This window comes from Tiliqua scincoides, chromosome 4 (genome assembly GCF_035046505.1).
Source record: "Tiliqua scincoides isolate rTilSci1 chromosome 4, rTilSci1.hap2, whole genome shotgun sequence".
Lineage (NCBI taxonomy): Eukaryota > Metazoa > Chordata > Lepidosauria > Squamata > Scincidae > Tiliqua > Tiliqua scincoides.
In genome coordinates, this window is record NC_089824.1 from 31,455,421 (window position 1) to 31,478,294 (window position 22,874).

General features: G+C 43.2%; 1 protein-coding gene and 1 pseudogene across 1 annotated transcript in view; one reads left to right on the plus strand and one right to left on the minus strand.

The window, feature by feature from the left end:
* Positions 1 to 7,106, minus strand: part of CNBD1 (cyclic nucleotide binding domain containing 1) — a 172,018-nt gene extending 164,912 nt beyond the window's left edge. The window contains exons 1-3 of the mRNA XM_066624400.1: positions 7,046 to 7,106; positions 6,311 to 6,428; positions 3,230 to 3,343 (exon numbers count right to left, since the gene is read on the minus strand). Of these exons, the coding sequence (XP_066480497.1) occupies positions 3,230 to 3,343; positions 6,311 to 6,428; positions 7,046 to 7,106 (293 nt within the window). The remainder of the gene's footprint in view (positions 1 to 3,229; positions 3,344 to 6,310; positions 6,429 to 7,045) is intronic.
* Positions 7,107 to 18,961: 11,855 nt separating this feature from the next.
* LOC136650326 (5S ribosomal RNA) lies at positions 18,962 to 19,078 on the plus strand (annotated as a pseudogene).
* The last annotated feature ends 3,796 nt before the right edge of the window (positions 19,079 to 22,874 follow it).

A 22,874-nucleotide genomic window follows, 5' to 3' on the forward strand; every position in this document is an offset into this window, starting at 1 on the left:
GGTAACATATGGGAAGAGAAGACATGAAGGAACAGAAGGAACCATCGCAAACATACACAACACTCTCTACTAAATTTGGAAATAAAATATGTACCAATGGAGGATTGCTAATGCATCCATTACATGCCATAAATCTGGGGAGAAATTTGGGTGAGAAGAAGTTTGAAAGCAGCCCTACAGAGTGGAGACTGTGAGATAAGTGAGTGAAAAGTTTGCAGACGACACCAAACTTTTCCGAGTGGTGAAGACCAGAAGTGATTGTGAGGAGCTCCAGAAGGATCTCTCCAGACTGGCAGAATGGGCAGCAAAATGGCAGATGCGCTTCAATGTCAGTAAGTGTAAAGTCATGCACATTGGGGCAAAAAATCAAAACTTTAGATATAGGCTGATGGGTTCTGAGCTGTCTGTGACAGATCAGGAGAGAGATTTTGGGGTGGTGGTGGACAGGTCGATGAAAGTGTCGACCCAATGTGCGGCGGCAGTGAAGAAGGCCAATTCTATGCTTGGGATCATTAGGAAGGGTATTGAGAACAAAACGGCTAATATTATAATGCCGTTGTACAAATCTATGGTAAGGCCACACCTGGAGTATTGTGTCCAGTTCTGGTCGCCACATCTCAAAAAAGACATAGTGGAAATGGAAAAGGTGCAAAAGAGAGCGACTAAGATGATTACTGGGCTGGGGCACCTTCCTTATGAGGAAAGGCTACGGCGTTTGGGCCTCTTCAGCCTAGAAAAGAGACGCTTGAGGGGGGACATGATTGAGACATACAAAATTATGCAGGGAATGGACAGAGTGGATAGGGAGATGCTCTTTACACTCTCACATAATACCAGAACCAGGGGACATCCACTAAAATTGAGTGTTGGGCGGGTTACAGACAAAAGAAAATATTTCTTTACTCAGCGTGTGGTCGGTCTGTGGAACTCCTTGCCACAGGATGTGGTGCTGGCGTCTAGCCTAGACGCCGTTAAAAGGGGATTGGACGAGTTTCTGGAAGAAAAATCCATTATGGGGTACAAGCCATGATGTGTATGCGCAACCTCCTGATTTTAGAAATGGGTTATGTCAGAATGCCAGATGTAGGGGAGGGCACCAGGATGAAGTCTCTTGTTATCTGGTGTGCTCCCTGGGGCATTTGGTGGGCCACTGTGAGATCCAGGAAGCTGGACTAGATGGGCCTATGGCCTGATCCAGTGGGGCTGTTCTTATGTTCTTATGTTCTTAAAAGGAAGAGATTCTATGAACAAGATGGGAAGGGAATGAAGAAAAAGAATCTCTCTAAAGGCAGGATGTTTTCGTGTAGAATAGCATGTAAATCTTCATTTGACATCACACAGACTTGGAAATGCTTACTATAGTCTGCATCTCTGTAATTGGTATCTGACACTTCAACAACAAAGAACTACTCGGTGGAATAGAATAACAATGTTAACTTCTCAAAGCAACAAAATGCAGAGTTGAGCAATTCTTGTTCTCCATAGCCCACACAGTATCCTTCCATTGGAGTAGCAACATGTGAAACCCTTCTGGGAAATTTCAAGTAGTCTCCTTGAAACCCTTTTGGCTTCTCTTGAATGAAATCCCTCAAATGTATCACTTGAGGATGAACCGCTGCATTCTCTTCTAATGTTCACTTGAGGGAAAATCTGGTGTTAGCCTCAGCAAGTGCTTTATCAAAACACCTTTATGCTCCCTCAGAATTCACCTGTATAAAGGAAACCCCAGCCATACTTCAGGTGAAGCATTGAAAACAGTGCAAAATCAAGAGGATGCCTTTTCAAAACCTGATAGGCGAAATGAGAAATTATAATTTTAGCAGGGAAGCAACAAAAGAAAAAGAAAACTGATGCAACTTGCATTTTAAATATGAGTTGCAAATTATGAATAAGGTGATCTGTTCTTCCAACCTTGTGACACAATAGCAGCGTAGCTACAGGGGGCTTGGCATGGCAAGTACTGCAGGTGCCACAATGAGCTGTGTAAACAGCCCCTCCCACTTGCCATCAGGGCCATTCAGTGCTACGCATTGCCATTGTAACCTGGAATGACTCCAATGGCAAGTGGGAGGGGCCACTTACACAGTTCATTGCACCACCTGCAGTACTTACCACACCACCCCTTCCTGTAGCTATCCCACTATGTCATGGCACAGAGTTACATTTTCTGAACTCATGTGAGGTCTAAAGGTACAGCAGGTCCAACTGATTACTGATGGGCACGAAACTCCTCTGTGCATCAATCTAATTCTGGACAAAGGAGGGAATTAATGCACCAATAGTCCAGATCAGGACAGGTGAGGTTGTCTGATCCCTATGAAGGTTTCCAGGTCATGATTCCTCAGTGATCTGAGCACCTGGATCTGCTAAGCCTTCAGTCGTACTCATGTTTTTGACGGTTGTGCTTTCAGTTTGCCCTCAGATTTTGCCTTGATCTTCCCCGGCTCCTGTTTCCTCCTGCCATGTCTGACCAACTAATGAATCAGGTCAACCAGGAGTGATAAGTAAAGAAAACGTTTTCTTCCCTCTTCCATCACTGCCTATACTATTTTGCTGGCATAGATCTGGCCAAGAGGACATCTCAGGTCCAGGAGCATCAGATCTGGCAGGCATAGATGCTGCTGAGAACTGCCTAGTCTGATCTGGCCCCAGTCTGGCCTGATCCCCATCCTGCATTGGCAGCTGTTTGGGGGGGGGGGCACCACTGACAGCATCCAGCCTCCTGGCATTTGCACTGGCAGCCACACTCTACCGCACATTGCAGAGGGAGCTACAATGGCAGTCTATAGAATACACTGGAAGCCCTCGTGGCCCACCAGTGTGTCTCATGGATAGGACTGGGCCTTAATTAATTTGGATAACATATCATGGATGACCATATGATATCCAACATCCACGGACTCAATTCTAACCAGCACTGTAGAAAAACACTCGTCACTCTCCTCCTTTTCTTAAATGGAAGGATTGAACTATGAAGCAGTTAAATGAAACCAATAACTTTTTGAAAGGTAGGACAAATGCATTTTGAAACAACAGGCAGATGTTTCTACTCAAGCAGAAAATGAATTTACCACTAGCTACTAATCTTTGTATTCCACAGCTGCTACTAATCTCAGTATTCCACTGTTGCTTTGTGGCACGTGGTGGTGACGACTGACCTCGTATCATCATCAACTTATCTTCCTGTGACTTTTCTCATATTAAGTACAACATGAAAAAGGTTGATTACCCATTTGTTCTCTTCTGAGGAATTCCTGGCAACAAAGTCTTTTCTTTAATGAATATTTCAGGATAGAGAGCCAAAAATTTTTGATGAGCTTTTTCGGTGGTGCATGGATTCTCCCTAAGAAAGACATTAAAAAAAAAAATCATGAATTTGTGCAATAGCAGAGTTATAGGAAATACTGTCACTTGCCAGAGATGTATTCTTCACCAAGAGTAAGACCCTGTATGCTCAAGCATCCTGCCTGGTAACAGATTTTGATCTGTGGTTCTATTGATCATCAGTGCTTGTAAAATGCCCACCTTGCACCCAAACCCTGAGTGATATCCAGGACTCAGATTCAGAGGGAGAGGAACCTGTCAGATCCCCACCACCAGTACAGTTGCCAAGTTACAGGGAGTAGGCCCTGGCTGTGTCAATAAACTAGACAGAAAGAATTCCGCAAACCCAAACTCACAGTCTGATCCTAACCAACATTCCAGCACTGATGCAGCCATGCCAACATGGCACATGCTGTGTTTGGCAGTGGGGAAGACAGTCATGGAGGCCTCCTCAAGATAAGGGAATGTTTGTTCCCTTACCTAGGGTGTGCACAGCATTTGTATTGCCCCTAGAAAATTGGTTACAACTGGGCTGCCAGAGGTAGTCCCTCCTGAGCTGCACTCACTCACAGGACCAAACCTCACCATCATAATCATCATAATCATATTCTTATTCTTGAGAATATTTATACATTGCTCTTTAACAAAAGTGGTTTATGCAGTAAACAGAATGAAAATGTGCTTCCTCATTCCTAAAGTGCTTACGATCTATAAAAGAGACAGAGGGAGACACCAGCAAGAGCCAGTGGCATTGCTAGGGGGATGCGGGCTACACTGGGGTGGGTGACACCACTACTGACCAAAATTGTGAAAATCTTTGTATTTTCGAATAATACCATCATGTTATATATCATTTGATGTGTAATTTAATGCAGAATGGAATGAAACAAACTGCACTGAGATATCTGTAGTCTATCAAACATTATGGACAAATAACCAAAAAAAGGAACACACAAATGCCTTATGTAACAAAAGGTGGATTTCTTTAACTCAAAAGAGACTAATGAGACTGATTGTTCCAAGTGCCAGTGAGGTGCTATGGCACAGCAGGGAACCAATAAGGTGTTAGTATGACAATTCTCATTTCCACATATCAAAACTAATACTAGAATTCTTATTCTGTTGAGTGAGTGTTATCAAGTTGGCCACTGGTTTTTTTTTTGTTGGTTTCTGATTTGTTGGGTGGCCAGTACTGTTACATATTAAAATGAATAAATAAGGTTATGGTGGGTTACACCAAGCCTAGTGATGCCACTGCATTTAGGTTGTGTATATGATATTGTAATTTATTCTGTATGGCCTGATATGAGAGGAGGTCCATCATGGGGGTGACACAATGATCACTCAGACAAGGTGATGCAAACCCTAGTGATGCCTCTGGAAACAGACACTTGGAGGGACAATATGAGTTGTTCTCCCATGCTAAATCTACGAGAACAACTTTTAAAAGGTGCCTCCTTACCCAATTAGCAGGAGGCAAACAGGACACACCAGGAGTCTCTTACCCTTCAACACCTGCTCACCCACACAAGAAATGCATCTGGTATGAACTGGTTGAAAGGTCACAGGGAGCTCAGCTTCAGGCCTGGAGAATCTCTTCTCCCAAGGAGGTGGCAGCGGCTGTCTGGGGTGTGTTAGATGCAGCGGCAGCCTTTTTCGGCACTGCTGCAGCCCCAGGCGCCAGGCAGTTCAGGATCGGACTGTAAGGCTGCTATCCTATACACATTTTCCTGGGAGTAAGCCATATTAAACATAATAGGAGTTACTTTGGAGGTGACATGCATAGGATTGTGCTGTTAATTGCATAAATATATGGTACAAACTCTAAGCCAGAAGTCATGAGCAAAAGCAAAAGTGGATTTTTTTTTTGTCAATGTATTTGATTTGTATAGGTTCTTGGGTTCATGAGACAAGGTGATATTTTCTATCATGGTTACCTGTGTTAATCTTTCTTAGGATTGGAAAGAAATGTAAATTTCTGCCTTCCTTATTAGAAAAAGCAGCAGGTGCCATTTGATATGCACGTAACTAATTTCTCCGTCATCTAAATATACCTCAACTGAATTTTCTTCTTTAATTATTTGCTATCTTGAAGAAAATTGCCCTTAATTATACAGAAATGCATTTTGGAAATGTCCTAAATTTAAAGGTTATGCTACCAATAAATTATTCAGTCTCGCATCCTTCAGCTTGCAATTTTATTCCCCCTACTTCACTGTAATTTGGAAATAGTTTTTAATCTAAAACTCCATGGATTCACGTTACTCAACTAGCAACTCATTATAGCTCAGGTGCAACATGGGTTTGTCACAAGGTTGATTCAAATCGGAAAACAGAACAGCTAAGAGTGGCTTCAGAGGGGACAGATTAGTAAACGGGTCTCACACAAAGTGTCTCCACCCAATTATTGAGGATTCCCTCTGCAACACCCATTCCCAAAGGTCCCTTAGGAACAGCTTTCTGGGGTTTCTGGAAGCTGCAGTGGGTAAGAGAAAAATCTGCTTCCTTGCTCCTCTCAATACTTTGGGTGCAACCTAGTGCAGGTGTGCATGACTTAGCTACTTTCCAACCAACAGAGACCACATATACGACAGTCTGTCATTGGTTCACTGTACTGTAGCAGAAACTCCTTACCTTTGTGTTGGTGTTGTCATTCGGAGGCTCCAGAGGCCTCTTTTGGGTCATGCCAGCGCTCCACAGGCCTTCATGGGCCCCCAGAATGGCCCCCAGAAACCTCCAGAAGCTACATCTGTTATTCAGAAAGCTACTTATGGTTTGCTTCCAAAAATGTCTGGATGCTTCTGTGGGCCATTATGTGGCTCTGGGGCTTCCTGTTGACAATAACAATACAACATGACCAGCACAAAGGTAAGGATTTTACATAACAATGGAATTGCTTAATGTTGGGGTTCAGATAACACACATCTGTATTTTCGTTAATGCGCACTCCACAAACTAGCATAGTTTTAAAAAAATAATAATGTACCTGCTTTGAAGATCACTGATTTTCAATAATTTATCCAGCTTGTCATAGTCCACTTTCGTTTGAAGACCACTGATTTTCAAAAATTCATCCAACTGGTCATAGTTCTCCTTCTTAGAACCTGTAGAGTCATTGCACACATTTATTTATCTAAGGTACGTATATATTATTATTCCAAAATAGCTTATAGCACCATAGAGCTATAAAAAATATGATAATAAATCAAATTGAATTAATAAGATAAAAAAATAAACTATAGTTACAGAACGCCTCCGAAAAACACAGATCAATCAAATGATTGCTGAAAAAGGGCAGGCTTACAAGTTTTCCAAAACTCTAGCAAGGAGTTAGATTTCCTATCTCTTTCAGAAATAATACTTGATCTGCATCTGCTGGCACTATATCACCCACTTACTACCCTTTTGGCAGCCCAATCCTGAGCTGCCTGGGGCGCCCAGGCTCAGCGGCACCGAGAAGGAAAAGGGTACCCCTTCCCCCGAGTAAGGTAAGCAGCCCCGCAATGGGGCAACTCACTTTACTGCCGACAAAAAGCTCGGCGGGAAGGTAAAGGCACTCGTGTAGGGCGCGCAGCCCTACATGAGCGCCTTGAATCCTGCGGAGCAGAGCTCTGTGGACCCGCCTCCCTCCCTCCCTCTGGCAAGCCTCCAGGCCACCCCCTGGTACGCCTCCCCCCACCCCAGAACACCTCCTCCCCGCCCTGTCCCTGCCCCCGCTTGCCGTACCACGGCTCGGCGGTCCAGGAGACCACCGAGCTGCGGAAGCTGGGCAACCGCCCCATGCTAGCCCAGCACTGGCCGGCGCTGGGCTAGCACCGGCGGGAGCCCAGTGGTGAGACTGGCGAACGTGCCTTACAGCACGTTTGTGACAGTGCTTGGCGGCACGGTGTTGTGCTGCAGAGCACAGGATTGGGCTCTCAAGTGTTTAAAAATGAGAACCTGAATGAGAACTTGGAAATAAAAACACGTAACACTGCTTTCTGTCTTTCTCATTTTTTTAAATCACAAACTCTGCAAAAAAAAAATAAAACCATTTTCCAACCACTCTAGTGATAAGCAAAAGTGAAAACTTCCTTACAGGCAGATGGGCTCGTTGGCAATGTTTTAATCAGTCAACATGTCAGGATTCCCTCACATTTCCTATGCACATTGCCTTTCATCACTTAGATTTACAATATTCCATGGAATGGCGGGATTTACAGCCCTATTCTAACTAAAAAAAAAAAAAATCCTGCCTATGCAGCCACACCCAGAGAGCATGCACTGTATCCTGAAGCAGGGAAATCACAGATACCATCTTGAGGGAAGGGAACATTTGCTCCCTTAACTCAAGGCAAGCTCCACTAACTCCACTACCCCAGTGGGTCTCCTCAAATCTGCTCTGGCCATTTTGCTGGTGCAGAATTAGGAGCGTAAGGGAAAAGGGAATGGGGACAGGATCCTGGTGCATGCCAGTGTTGCCGCAATCCATCCCCTCCCTCCCCTGTTCTGCCACTTGCCCACCCCTCACCAACTAAACATTTCCTCTCTCCCTGCCTGGTTCCTCCCACCACCTGCCCTGCCATCAACTTACCAGCGCCTGTAGTGGTTAGTCTCTCCATTGGTCCATACATGCAACTGTCGGCCATGTGCACTGGTGGCCTCATCGTGTGCAGCATCGCAGCGGCACTTGCTCCAGCAGCCTGCCTCTTCCACCAGCAGAACACACTTTCCAGTGATGGGACCACTAGTTAGGATTGGGCCCCTAAAAAGAGATTAAAAAATAGACCACCTCACCATAGATGCAATCAACCACAATTTACATCTGTAAATTCTGCTTCAATCAAGTTTGTGGAGATGTGGCTGTCGGTGCAATGAGCTTATTGAAATGTGTTGCACATCAACCTATGCTGTTGGGATGCAGAAAGTCACATCATGCCATGAATGCTACATTTCCTACCTCTGATCCTGTTGGACAAAGCGCAACTTACTTCAGTGATGTTTACTAGCTCACTTGGAGTATCCTTAGAACTCGTGCATTCCAAGACGGCTTAACAGAACCAGGAGTATGCCTGGGAAAAGCAGGTATCTTCTCCCTGGGGATCAGACCTGTGATGAAGGCAGTCCTGATACATGTGGGGATCAACCCCACATGTTTGGATTTTCCAGAGCAGAAGCACTGACATGGCATCTCATTATTAGGTCCAGTCAAACAAACTCTATGGGTTCAGGTACAACTATTACTGCTTAACAGAACTTTCATGACAAGCATCAAAACCTGTGGTTTACACATGCTCAGAAAGCAGCATATATGTACCTTTCAAAACTACAAAATGAAATTCTGCAGTACCATGAGTTAATACCATTTTCATTTGATAGATGACAGTGCAATGGGAGAAGAGGTTTACCCATTAGTCCCTGCAGGTCAGTGCTGACAAATAATTGCCTGACATGTTAAGTTCTATGTGGAAAGCCTATTATTACATAGTGAATGCAAAGGCTTTTCTCATCAGTCACTTAAGGCATTTGCTAAAATCAAGTAACATTTTAGCCTATACCTTTGGTAGTGAGAGAATAATGATGATTAGCATTTACATCGCACTTCAGTGCGTTCAACATGCTTTGGGTTCTTTATCTCAATAATTCTCACATCGGTCCCCTAGGTTTAGTCAGCATAGTTATCTCCATATTGCAGATGGGAGATACAGGCTGAGAAATAATGCTTTGGCAATGGCCACCCAGTAAGTTCCTTGCTGAGATGATGTTCCAACAGGAAATGCTCTGGTCTCCAAGGGCTCCACCCCAACATTTTTTCAAAGTCAGGGCTCAACCTTGGAATTTTTCCCCAACACCGATCACCTAAAAAGAGACCCTACATATCAGGTATTAGGAGGCTTTCAGTAAAATATGAAACCCAGTAGAAACCTCTTATTTTTCTTCTTTTCTTTTTAGATTTTTTATTATACACCCAAAATAGAATACAAACGGAATGGCAAAAACAAGTTCCTATGTCATGAAATTAAATGGCATTGCAAATTTCAATAATTCACAAGTGGGAGCAATTTGTCCATGTAAGGAATAGTTTCAAATTCACCTTTCCTTCTTCTGACATTATCAGTTAATTTATCCATTGCCACAATGTCTAGACACTTAATTAGTATCAGGTACAGTAGGTCTCTTGCTAGGGTAATTTTAGCAACCACCAACAGATTCATTATCAGTGTTCTTACCAGAAAATGCATCCTGTCATCTATGTTATTCAGTAAGATCATTGATGGTTCAAGTTCCAATGAAGTTTTAGTAACCTGAACAATTATTCTCATTACATGAATGCAAGTGCCCTGAACTACAGTGCCACCAGAGATTTTTAAAGTATGCATGGCTTGAAGCACATTTCCAACATTGGAACTGATTAGTATGACAAATGCTGTTCATTCTTGTAGGCGTCATATATCCATGGTACATGATCTTATTCTGAGAGTTATGTAAATCCCAATGAGCAGCTGATTTTCCAATGAAGTGTGCACTTTATATTCCTGCAGATAGATATATTATATCCTGAACACCAGAACCAGGGTACATCCACTAAAATTGAGTGTTGGGAGAGTTAGAACAGACAAAAGAAAATATTTCTTTACTCAGCATGTGGTTGGTCTGTGGAATGCCTTGCCACAGGATGTGGTGATGGCATTTGGCCTGGATGCCTTTAAAAGGGGATTGGACAGGTTTCTGGAGGAAAAGTCCATTATGGGTCACAAGCCATGATGTGTATGCGCAACCTCCTGATTTTAGAAATGGGTTATGTCAGAATGCCAGATGCAAGGGAGGGCACCAGGATGAGCTCTCTTGTTATCTGGGGTGCTCTCTGGGGCATTTGGTGGGCCACTGTGAGATACAGGAAGCTGGACTAGATGGGCCTATGGCCTGATCCAGTGGGGCTGTTCTTATGTTATCCAAAACTCTCTTGTGAGCAAACTTATAAAATTCCAGCTTTTTAGCCAGTTTGCATATCAGTCTTTAAAGACTAGCTAAACTCCCCATTTCATGAGAGTTCCAGCATTTACCCATATTTCCCAATTTTTTAAAGACTGAAGAGCAAAAGTTTTATCAGGCATCCTGTGAACAAAATGCCTCACCTATATGTACTTATTTGTTTAACTGATTTTAAAGCTGATTTGTGTTCTACATTTTTTAGAAAGCAATTTGTTTGTTTGTTTATTACATTGCAAGTGGGTGCAGCAAAATCATACTAAATGATTACAAAAAATGACACAATAAAGTCACTGCTAAGCTCTACTGCAGTGGTTCCAAAACTTTTTAGCACTGGGGCCCACTTTTTAAAATGACATTTCATTGAGGCCCACCTAGGTTTCCAAGACTTAAAAAAATATAGAAAGAAATAATACTTTTACTTATTTATGCATAATAACAACCAGAAAAAAGATGCTCCAACATTTATTTCCCTCTAGTTACACATGCTTGCAAATTGCAGGATTTCTTTGCAGGGTAATTCTGATTTTTGAAAAATCCATCCCCTATGTCAGGGCTTTTCAAACTGGGGTGTCACGACGCCCCAGCCTGTGGGCCCTGTCCTCTGCCCCCTAAACTGGCGGGGGCAGCCTGGAGGCAGGAAGGAGGCAGTGGCACAATCCTGGGGATTGTACTGCTGCCTTCCACCCACCCCCACTGCCTCCCCCCCGCCCGCCCCTACAAGCATTTACAGTGGTTCAAACTCTCCATGAGAGTTTGAAAACCACTGCCCTGTTTTCATTGGAGGCTCTGCTCAGCTGTTATAGGACCCATCAAAAATAAGGTTGCAACCCACTGTCTGGGAACCACTTATCTACTGGAATTTGTGCAGGAAATATGTAATAAAATTAGTAAAGGAATGGTGGGAGCACATGCCACTGTGGCGCAGAGCACATGCCTCCCTGGTTTGGCTCCATCGTACTGAGGTGCTGAGGTATAGGATTAGCACATGAGTCAGGTGTAGCTGTGGCCATGGCTATGGGGAGGGGTGAGTCATGACAAGTTCCTGCACTTCAGCATTTACTGTTACATCCCTGCATATGAAATACTGGCCATACAACACTGGAATCTCTCACTATGATGATCTTGCGTTGAAAAAAATCATACGGCTTCCAGTTGCCTTCATAAACAATAGAGATGCACATGCATACTTTGTGAGCTCTGAAATTCTGAGTGATGTTTTCACTGTTGAAAAAATAATTATGCTGTTCCCAAGCAGAAGTGTTGCACTTGGGTGAGCGCATCCTTGGAATGCTTCACACTATTATCCCCTGCTATGGGACTTGAGGACTGAATGCTTCTGGGGTTAGAAGTGGGCAGGGAGGGGACACAGAGAGGAAAATGTAGAATATTTGAAGAAAAGTTTTTCAAGCCATGGAAGACTAAATTGGTACAGATGCTTAATTGCCTCAGGTGCTCTGGGCATGAGACATGCATCAAGTGAAGCAATTCTAGCATTGCCTTTGAATTTTTGCATCATTTTAGTCTGCTGAAAACAACAGGACCACTCTTAGTGACTGGGAATGATTGCCAGAGCCATGTGTCATTCAAGGTGCAAACACACAAACATCTTAGCAGGCAAAGAGAGAATCTCGTCCCACACTTTCTTGTTCAACTTCATTTGTAATTTTGCCATTATTACTCTTTTTGCTTAGATCATAGCTAATGTTTCCTGTTCACACCCGCAATTCACTAGCAGTCATGAATTAAATTCATTTTAATTCCAGTAAATTAGTTTTATTTCGTAATCTTCTTAGCAGCTCCGTGTGACAGATGGAAAGTTATCAGCATCTGAGCTTCGATGTTTATGTTCTCATTTCGCTTTCTGAACAAGACTGTGTTTTCACATTTGTTCAGCTCACTCTTGATAAAAACTGTGGTTCTTTTCCGAGCTTACAGGGTGTACTTAAAAGAGAAGATTCACTCTCCTGATGTTTGACAGCAGACAACATTAGGGCTAAATCTGGCATGATCCTGAAAGTCTGTTAATCATCCCCAACTCCCTTTTGAAATAATGCACTGTGCAAGTTATTTTTTTCCAGGATCAAGCCTTGAGGAAATTGACATTTTCCAAACAAACTATAACTAGAGGACAAGCATGAAACTACTGTATACTGATGATTGGTCCATGTTTAGCCCACTGCTATCCATTCTGATTTCAATGGCTCCTGAAACTCCTAGGTTTCAGGCAAGGGATCTCTCCCAGCTTACAATAAAGTTTTTGCAATGGGGGGTGCCAGGGGTTGTATTTGTGGTCATCTACATACAAAACTTGTGCTCTCCCACCCTGCAGAATGACCCACTTCTGCAGTCCACAACCTGTATACGTGCTCTGGTTTTCTGGGACATGCCTTGACACTGTGCTATGACTGTGGGCCTATCTCAAACAGATTCACTTGCTGTGCCTGAACAGGAAGTGCTTACAGAACATCTCCAATTATGTATTTAAACTACCAAAACATATATTAGCAGTTTTTGTTGATCACTTTGGGAATCTATCCTCTTCCATATCTATGGCCTCTTGAAACATTATTTCTTAAAACAGTGTAGGCCAGTGTTTCTCAACCACTGGTACTCATACCACTGGTGGTACTTGAGGTGGTGTCCAGTGGTTCTCAGAATAAGAACATAAGAACAGCCCCACTGGATCAGTCCATAGGCCCATCTAGTCCAGCTTCCTGTATCTCATAGCGGCCCACCAAATGCCCCAAGGAGCACACCAGATAACAAGAGACCTGCATCCTGGTGCCCTCCCTTGCATCTGGCATTCTGACATAACCCATTTCTAAAATCAGGAGGTTGCACATACACATCATGGTTTGTATCCCGTAATGGATTTTTCCTCCAGAAACTTGTCCAATCCCCTTTTAAAGGTGTCCAGGCCAGTCGCCATCACCGCATCCTGTGGCAAAGAGTTCCACAGACCAACCACACGCTGAGTAAAGAAATATTTTCTTTTGTCTGTTCTAACTCTCCCAGCACTCAATTTTAGTGGATGTCCCCTGGTTCTGGTGTTATGTGAGAGTGTAAAGAGCATCTCTCTATCCACTTTATCCTTCCCATGCATAATTTTGTATGTCTCAATCATATCCCCCCTCAGGCGCCTCTTTTCTAGGCTGAAGAGGCCCAAATATGAAAACCTTTTGTATTCTTTTTTGAGAAAACCTCTCAGTATTCTTATGAAAACCTTTTGATAACATCTCTCACTAAAGGCTCCAAAGGGACCCCCAGACCCCTACCAACTGGCAGTGAGACCAGCAGCAACAGTGGTAGGAGGCTCAGTTCAGCAGGCAGAGCTCCAGCATGTGCTTTTTGCATGCTCAAAAAAGCCCTCCTGTCTCTGAGCCTCTTACCAATGATTGTTGCTTCACATCTGGCCTCCCAGTCTGGAAGTAACTAGCAATGACATCAATTCCAGTTACTTCTGGTGTTACTTCCAAGAGGTGTACCATGCAAAGTGGCACATTAGAGGGAATAAACGTTGAGAAATGCTGGTATGGACCTTTCAAGTGCACAATGCATTTCATGTGTATTACTTTGATGTAATCCTGAAAGCATCTCTATACAGCAAGTGTTATTATTCTACCCATATTGCAGCTGAGGCTGAAAGGGAGTGGCTTGCCTAAGGCCACCAAGTCAGGTGGGACTTGAATTAGGACAGCCCTGATTGATAACCCAACCAACTTTCCAGCAATGATGCATTCCCTTACCTTGAGAAAGTATCTGTGACTTCTACATTGTAGACTAAAATGATGCAAAAATTCAAAGGCAATGCTAGTATTGCTTCACTTGATGCATGTCTCATGCCCAGAGCACCTGAAGCAATTAAGCATGCATGAAACTACTATATACTGATGATTGGTCCATGTTAGCCCACTGCTATCCATTCTGATTTCAATGGCTCCTGAAACTCCTAGGTTTCAGGCAAGGGATCTCTCCCAGCTTAGAATAAAGTTTTTGCAATGGGGATAGACTGCCCTTCCCCATGGCAGGATACATTGTGGTGCCCCATTGGCAAAGCAGCATCAGCACTGGGAAGTCAGTTATGACTGGGCTGTATTTTTCTTCGAGTTACTGTGCAATGCCAGCAATCACTAGTTTACTAACTACTAGCTTTGGAATGGTATCTTTCTTCAGGACCAAAAATGTCAGTGTCAACTAGTGGTTCCGAAACTTTTTAGCCCTGGGGCCCACTTTAAAATGACATTTCATTGAGACCCACCTAGGTTCTCTAGTAGTTTTTGTCAGTTAGTTTCAACTAGTTTTTTTTAAGTCTCTAGTTTCAACTAGAGATGTGACAAATCCTGTCTAGATACCTGAATGTCACAGACTGAGCTGTGAAGCAGAACTTCCCCAAATCTTGCCTCTCTCATGAACTCACCAGCTGGTCTTAGGCAAGGTACTCCCTGCCTATCTCATCTCCCCAGCAGCAACGCAAAGAGAATTAGAATCCTACTACTCCCCATTTGTGCAATGCTTTCTGAGTACTCAGTAGCAGTGTAGCTAGAGGATGTGCAAAGCACTAAGTTTTGCACGTGCACTGCGGCGTGCAAGCAGCCAGAGCTATTCCAGGCAGGAGGAGCAAAATAGAGGCGAATGCCTCCGTTTGCTCCCCCCCCCCCCCAGAATGTCTCCAAAGGGGATGGACTGCTTACATGCCATGGTGAGGCTCCCAACAAAATTTGGTGCTTTGCACACCTCTAGCTATGCCACTGGTACTTGGAGCAGTTCCCAGATCTTATCTTGATATCATCCTACAATGGCCCTGTAAGGCCAGTATTCTTATGAAAACCTTTTGATAACATCTCTCTCTAAAGGCTCAGAAGCAAACCTAGCAGTCATGGGATAAAAGGACCCATCTGGTTCTCTTATAGGTCAGTAAAAGGTTAAATGGAGAAAGCAGAGGATTATTCCTATCCTCTGCCTTCTGCATTTAATCTTTTACTGACCTATGAGTGCATTTAACCTTTTACTGACCTATTACTCAGAATGAATTAAACAGGGTTGTCCCCTGAAGATCTGTACTGGGACTGGTGCTATTTAATTTGCTCATACGTGATCTCAGGAGTCAGATTTGGGCTGAGTTGGACTGTGAATGACACCAAAATGCCAGTGATGCTCCCATTGGTTTTGGTATTTTGAACTACAGTGTCACAATTCATTGAAAGTTCAGTCTTGTTATCTGATCCAGTATAACCTCTAACCATCTGTCTTGGGCATGCTGCTACCTGGCCAGTTATTTCCCATTGTTTACATTGGCAGTTGATTATTTCCTAAGAGTGGCATGTTGCTTCTCTGAATTTTATTTTATTCTCTGAATTTTATTTATACTTGCTCAGCTCCCATGTTTAATAAGATCACTATGAATAAATCCCTTGGAGGGCTTGCAGCCTCTGACAGTTTTGTGACATCATGCACTGGAGGGATACATATTTCCCACCCCAGCAAAGAGACATTGCATATGGATAAAATTGCTCCCACATGCCCCAACCACCCCCAAAGCATCTCCCAACCATCTTATTATGTTGTCCTGCAGCAAGGTGGTGGGGCGAAGGAGCCCCTCTCTGCTGTTGAGATAAGGTGTGTTGTGGGGTTAAGGCTATTGGGGAAGGCTGGCAAGGCAAAACTGAGATGCTTCAAGCTCTGGTTTAGAAGTCAAGTTATGGGAATTTGTCTCTCCTTGGCAGGGAAGAGGAATTTAGAACTCCCCAAATTCATTTCTGAACACAAACTAACAGAACTTCTTGTTCTACATGTCTGGACAAATCTACAATGTAACAAAAGTCCCAAGAAGAGCTACACACTTACAGGCTGGTTTTCCATTGGGTTCTGCAAGTGGAGAAGCCACCAAGACCATGATGTCTTCTGAAGGAATCCAAACAAAATCCAAGCTAAAATTCTAAGAATATTGGGACATATCTGCTGACATCACAAAAGAGAAAAGAAGCCAGCATTGCAGTTTGAAGTCTGAAAGACAGTTGCTAACCCCACTCCTGGTGTTCTTGATGGCTGCAGTAAAATGAACTAGACTTGCTTCCATGGCCACTGAAGATTTCTTCAATCTTCAAGTTTATCCATGAAGAATAAAGCATTCTAACACCCTTATGCCAGCACAACTCCACCAGCAGAGAGACCAAGGGCACAATCCTAACCAGGTCTATTCAGAAGTAAGTCCTATTTTGTTTAATGGGGCTTAATCTCAGGAAAGTGTGGTTAGGATTGCAGCCCAAAACAGGGTAGAGACTGGGAGTCATGGGAGAGATAAGAAGAAGTTGACAGACACCATATCCTAACCCTCCTCTTCAAACTACAGACATGCTCCAAACACCAGAAAAACACAACAGAGATGGCATAGATAGGACTAACCCCATAAGGAACATAAGGAACTATAACTAACTAACCCCATAAGGAACAATGGGAAACTGAAAAACAGACAATTGCACCTCCTGCTATCCCTCCTCCCACATTGGACATCACATAGATGATGCACTGATATCACAGTGATGATACACCAGTGATGATCGCCAACATCACACCAAAGATGTGCAGATTTCAGGATGCCACTCCATGTATAACAGGCTATGTCAGTGATTCCATGGATGTGTTACTGGGTGTGTTACTGGAAAGGGCTGTGTCAGCCTTCAGTGCAGCATTGGGCATTTGGCCCTTGTTGCCCTGGTGTCAGTGTGCTGTCAGCATGGCATTGCCAGGACGGGCTCAGGATGTGGCAGATGTTTAACTGGCATCCATGTGCTGTTAGCACAGCATCCAAGTAGGTTTGGACTACTAGTCCCCTAAGTGGATAGGCAGTGTCAGGATCCCGGGGCGGGGGGGGGGAGAGAATACCCCCAGCTAGCTACTTTGCTGCCACCACCCCAAGAGCCAGGATCTAGGGATTCCCTGGACTGAATCCCCCTTCCTTATAACATAACCCTTTAGTGGGTCCTCTTTAGTTTCTCTCTAGAAGAAGGGAGTAATGGTCCCAGGTTTCTCAATAAGGCCCAAACACAAAGGAATGAGGAACACAAAATTTATTAAGATCTATTAACAAATAAAAGGCTTTAATACAAATCCAAATATGTAGTTGGCTAAAGCACTGCAATAAGAGGAGGCTTCCAAACCTGCAGGACTCCCCCACCCAAGGCAAAACCCTTTCATGAACTTGCTAAAGAAAACTACAAAGAAAAGGTTAAAAAAAACCTAGCACAATCTAACCCCTGGTTTCTGACTAGCCAGAACTGGTTTAATTTCTCTTACAGCACCAAATGGCACTAGCTCTCCTTCAGGTCTCATTCACCAAGGAGACAGCAAAGTGCTCTTCTCTAAAGGTTTTTATCCTCTTTACTAATAAACCCAACCCTTTTCACCTGGATCTTTTACACCTGAGGAGTCCCAACTACTCTAACACCAATGGAAGAAGTGAAGACCTACATGAAACAACAGTTTCATGACAGGCAGGTATTCAGAATACAGAAAAGGTAAAGGGGAAATGAGACCAAAATTCAAGCAACAGAACAAATATCTGTAGGTCAACTTTTTTAAGAGTACAAATTACAACAGAGTTCAATCAGATTAATACTATCCAATCAGCTTGCACGTGACCCATTTCCTACAGTTAGCAGTCATGGTGATGAAAAGACATGGCAAGATCAATGGGGTAAATTAACACTCATAAGGGACCATCACTTTCTCAACTGAGTGCCATATTCTGTGGATTTGTTCAGATCAAATTTCACAGTTTTGAATTTGCAAATTAATTCCAGTTCAGCAGAATCAGGTTGGAGTTGCTCCTTGAAATGTTTTTCGTTGAAGTATAGCCTTTTTTTTTTAAACATTTGTCCCCTGGTATGTCATTTCACATGGTCTAATTCCTTCTGTGTTGGGAGGCCAGACGCAATGCTACAAACAATGGTAAGAGGCTCAGGGCAAGTGAGAAGGGTTTTCTCAAGCACATGGAAACCGTGCACTGGACTCTACTTGCCAAGCTGAGCCTCCTATATACTGGTGTCCAGGAATGGCTGCTCAAGCTGAAGTGGCTATAAAATCATTTGTCACTTGCCAGTTATGCAACAAGACAAATGTGATACACACACCATCATAACAGGCTGTGCTTCTTTCAGACTCAGCATGGAAAAAGACTGTGATTGACATTACAGAGCCCTTTGAAAATGTTGCAGTAGAGGTCAGTAGGCTATGATCCAGAGAGTTACTTTGGAAAATAGTCTGAAGTTATCAAAAAGAAGACATACATATTCATCAAAATGCAGATGAGGATATCATATTACTCACAGAATTTACAGGTTTCTTGTTTCACCAGCCTTGACCAATATACCACTTCATCTCCCTGAAGAGATAAGCAATTTCCCATTTTTGACCCAAAGGAAGGGATATAAAGCATGTTTTGGTACTGTCAAGAAAGCACCTCCTTCACCAATGGTGTAAGCTTGCCAGTAAAAAGCAAAACACATTTAGATATCTGAACATGAGGAAATACATATCCCACCCTGCTTTGGGACCCCCATCATTTCCCTAGAAAGAATGTTTGTATCCAATGAACAACAGCAGTCCTCTAAAAACCAGACTTTCATTTTGACAATATACCTTGTTTCCAAAAACTCCTTTTCCCTTGTTATACAACTGTTACCCTGCACATGCCCAATCTCGTCTGATCTTGGAAGCTAAGCAGGGTCAGGCCTGGTTAGTACTTGGATGGGAGACCGCTTGGGAATACCGGGTGCTGTGTGCTTATACCATAGTCTTTCGAGACTGAAGGTTGCCAACCATAAACTTCAAAACAAGTCATCATTCATATGACATCACTATCATTAACCGAGTTGATCACAACCCTAATTGTCATGAATTGCTACTTCTCCGGATCTCTCCCGACAGCTTTATTGATGGAAGGACAGCAATACTTTGAATGTACAGTATCCATTCTGAACCATTTTCCCTATGCAGAGATGGGCTTTAGAATTCCCAAGCATTTCCTTTGGAACTTGCATGGAAGTTTTTGTCAGATATTGGTCAGGTGACTTGAGGTCAAATTGCAAAAACATGTGCTTTTTGGTAACTCATGTACACTCGAGTCATGAGTGTCAATTGTCTGGGTGTGCTTCCTTACATTTTTCACAGCAGGAAAGACCTTGTGGGGCCATCATTCAGGCAGGGTGAGCAGCAGTGAAGCTCCAGCCAGGAGGCAGGGAGCAGCTAAGGTCTGGGTTTTTCTTTGAGCGGGCGGGGGGGGGGGGGAAGAGAGGCGGGAGCAGACTCTCTTGTCCATCTCTGAAAGAACCGATGATCATTGGATGAAGGTTTTTTCTTTGGATGAGTGAGGGGAGAAAGTGGGGGTCAAGAGCCATCCAAGAGAAACTCATGGCTCCAGCAGACTCATTGAATGACCAGCCACAATGGAACTACTTCTGAGTAGAACTCAGAGAGTCATACTGGTAAGCCATTTAGTTATTTGATTTTTCTCTGTAAACCACTTGTGAACTTTTAGTTGAAAAGCAGTATATAAATACTGTTAATACTATAAGCCTGTCAGCTGCTGTGTGTGACTCTCCTCCCATTTGCCACTTTTGTTCCTGCCTCACACAGTCCATCCCACCCACTCCTGCCTTGCGGAACTCAAGCGCCTCCCAGTCCCTGTTGTTCTGTGCCCTCAGGTGCCTGGTGCTCCTTCTGAAGACATGACGTGAACAGGGGTGCGAGTGTTTCATGGCTAGGCTTCATCAGGAACTGACTAACACTTTCTGCACTTTGTTTACAGATGGATTGGGGACATCAGGAAAGTGTTAAATGAGAACTCAAACACACACACACACACACCCCGCCAGGAGCTCCATTTTTCTGTGGAGCCGTACCCGACACGTGTATCAAAAAGATACCCAAGTCAAATAGAGTCTCGAAAATGCTCTGGACAAGTCTCCACAGCTGCCCATTAAGACTTGCACATGAGCCGAGTCAAAGAGTACAGGGACTTGGGACTCAAGTCTAGCCACAATGGATTTGCATATCACAGGAAACAAAACTGCTCAAATCTTGTTTCTTCACACAGTCATAAACACACACACACACACACACACACACACAACTATCTTCCATCATACCTTCTCTAAAGCAGTGTTTCTCAAACTGTGGTGCTGAACCCACTTGGTGGGTCGTGAGCCAATTTCAGGTGGGTCCCCATTCATTTCAATATTTTATTTTTCACATATTAGACCTGATGCTACCATGGCATGTGACTGCATTTGAGAAAAATGTTACAGATCTGTACTTTTAACACACTTTTAACAATGATAGTCAATGGGGCTTACTTCTGGGTAAGTGTGAATAGGATTGCAGCCTTTGGGATGTTTGGGGATTTTTTTTTTTTAAACAGATGAATAAGTGCCTGGGAGGGTTAGGAGAGTCTTTTAAATATTTTTTTTTTAAATTTACACTTATTGTAAACTTTAATTTACTTACTTAATTTGATTTGAATTATGCACGGGAAGGATAGAGTAGATAGAGAGATATTCTTTACACTCTCACATAACACCAGGACCAGGGGACATTCACTAAAACAATGTTGTGAGAGTTAGAACAGACAAAAGGAAATATTTTTTTACTCAGCGTATGGTTGGTCTGTGGAACTCCTTCCCACATGATGTGGTGATGGCATCTGGCCTAGATGCCTTTAAGAGAGGATTGGACAAATTTCTGGAGAAAAATCCATTACAGGTTACAAGCCATGATGTACATGTGCAACCTCCTGATTTTAGAAATGGGCTATGTCAGAATGCCAGATGCAAGGGAGGGCACCAGGATGCAGGTCTCTTGTTATCTGGTGTGCTCCCTGGGGCATTTGGTGGGCCACTGTGAGATACAGGAAGCTCGACTAGATGGGCCTATGGCCTGATCCAGTGGGACTGTTCTTATGGGGTTGCTAAAAATGTTCCTGTTTGATTATGTCACTTCTGATCATGACATCACTTCCAGGTTAATGACATCACTTCTGGTGGTTCCCAACAGATTGTCATTCTAAAAAGTGGGTCCCAGTGCAAAAAAGTTTGAGAATTACCACTCTATAGTATTTGGAAGGTCACCAGATATCTCCCCACCTGTAGCTCCCATTGAGGAAACGGCAACCACCCACCTCGAAAGCATTAACTGGTAATCAGCCTTGAAAAAGTCTGAGAACCTGATCCACAGCCATAACAATATGAAGTGTGCATGTCATTCCTGCACATTTTCTAGCAGTGTGCATGTCATTATTATCCCTTTATCTTATACATCACCACATTCTATGAAGGACTTCTAGAAAAGGAAAAGACTGTACTCTCCCTATTCTAAAGTGAAGGCTACACATGGGAATGAAAATGGTCTTTGTGCCTTTCACAAGATTTGCTATGATTTAACTTCCATGATTAGGCAGCCAGCTCCTGGTTTGTACTCAGCTAACATTTACCATCTGAAGTATCTTTAGGAATTTTGATGTTGTGATTTTGAACATAAAGCCAAAATTTATGGCACAGATGTCCTCTACGACAAGGCAGAAGCAGCTATGAATTACAACTCCTATTGTGAATTGGAATTCAAAGAGAAAGTCAAATGCACAGTGCAAGACTTTGGTTCAGAAGACAAAAATGATAATGGACACACACACACTGATATAGATAAGAAGGAAATACATACAAAGAAAATGTAACCTAAGAAATGGGAAACACAAACTGTTGAACTGGATTTGAATGCTAGCTGGCTATTTCCTCTGTTAATGCAGATCACTGCTTCATAGCTCAGCACTGTATAACCAGACTTTCAGTGAACGGGGCTTTATAGGATGTACACAATTTCCTTGACATTTACATCTGCATGCAAAGGATGTGAACCACAAATGTTTCTCATCTCTGAAATGAGAAAGGTAAGGCGGGCGGATCGAGGTAAGGGTGTAAACAGTGAATCTCAAACTGTGAGCCATAGTTCCCCAGGGAGCCATGAAATCCTCATGAAAAACCCATCATTCTATACAATATATAGGATTGTAGACCTATTGGGGAGCCATGGTCAATGGCCCAATAGGTCAAGGGAGCTGCCAGTTGAAAAAGTTTGGGAACTGCTGGTGTAAGGTAATCCATCTCTCCTTTGGTGGTCAGTATAAGAAGAGCAATGGAAGCAGCTAGACAAAGAGTTGATCTGAGACAGAGAGGGAAAACACTGGAATGGAAGCTAAGAGAGACTGAGCTAAGAGCTAGAGTGCTTTTAAGGTGCAGCAAACCTTCACTTGAGATCTGATGTAACCAGTTGTTGCCTGTAAGGAGTAATCTGCTATTTACTTCCATTCAGTGCTCCACCTTGTAAATAAACCTTGTGAATAAATCCAACCATCTACATGCCAACCATCTACTTGCCAATAAAACACCACAATCCTGCAGAGATCACTCCTCCAAATGAAGCCAAAATCTAGCCAGGCTACCCATGGAACTCCCCACTACACAGGGAAGTGGGGAATGGGCAGAAGAACAATATATATTTCATGTTAACGTGGAATATTCACATGTAGA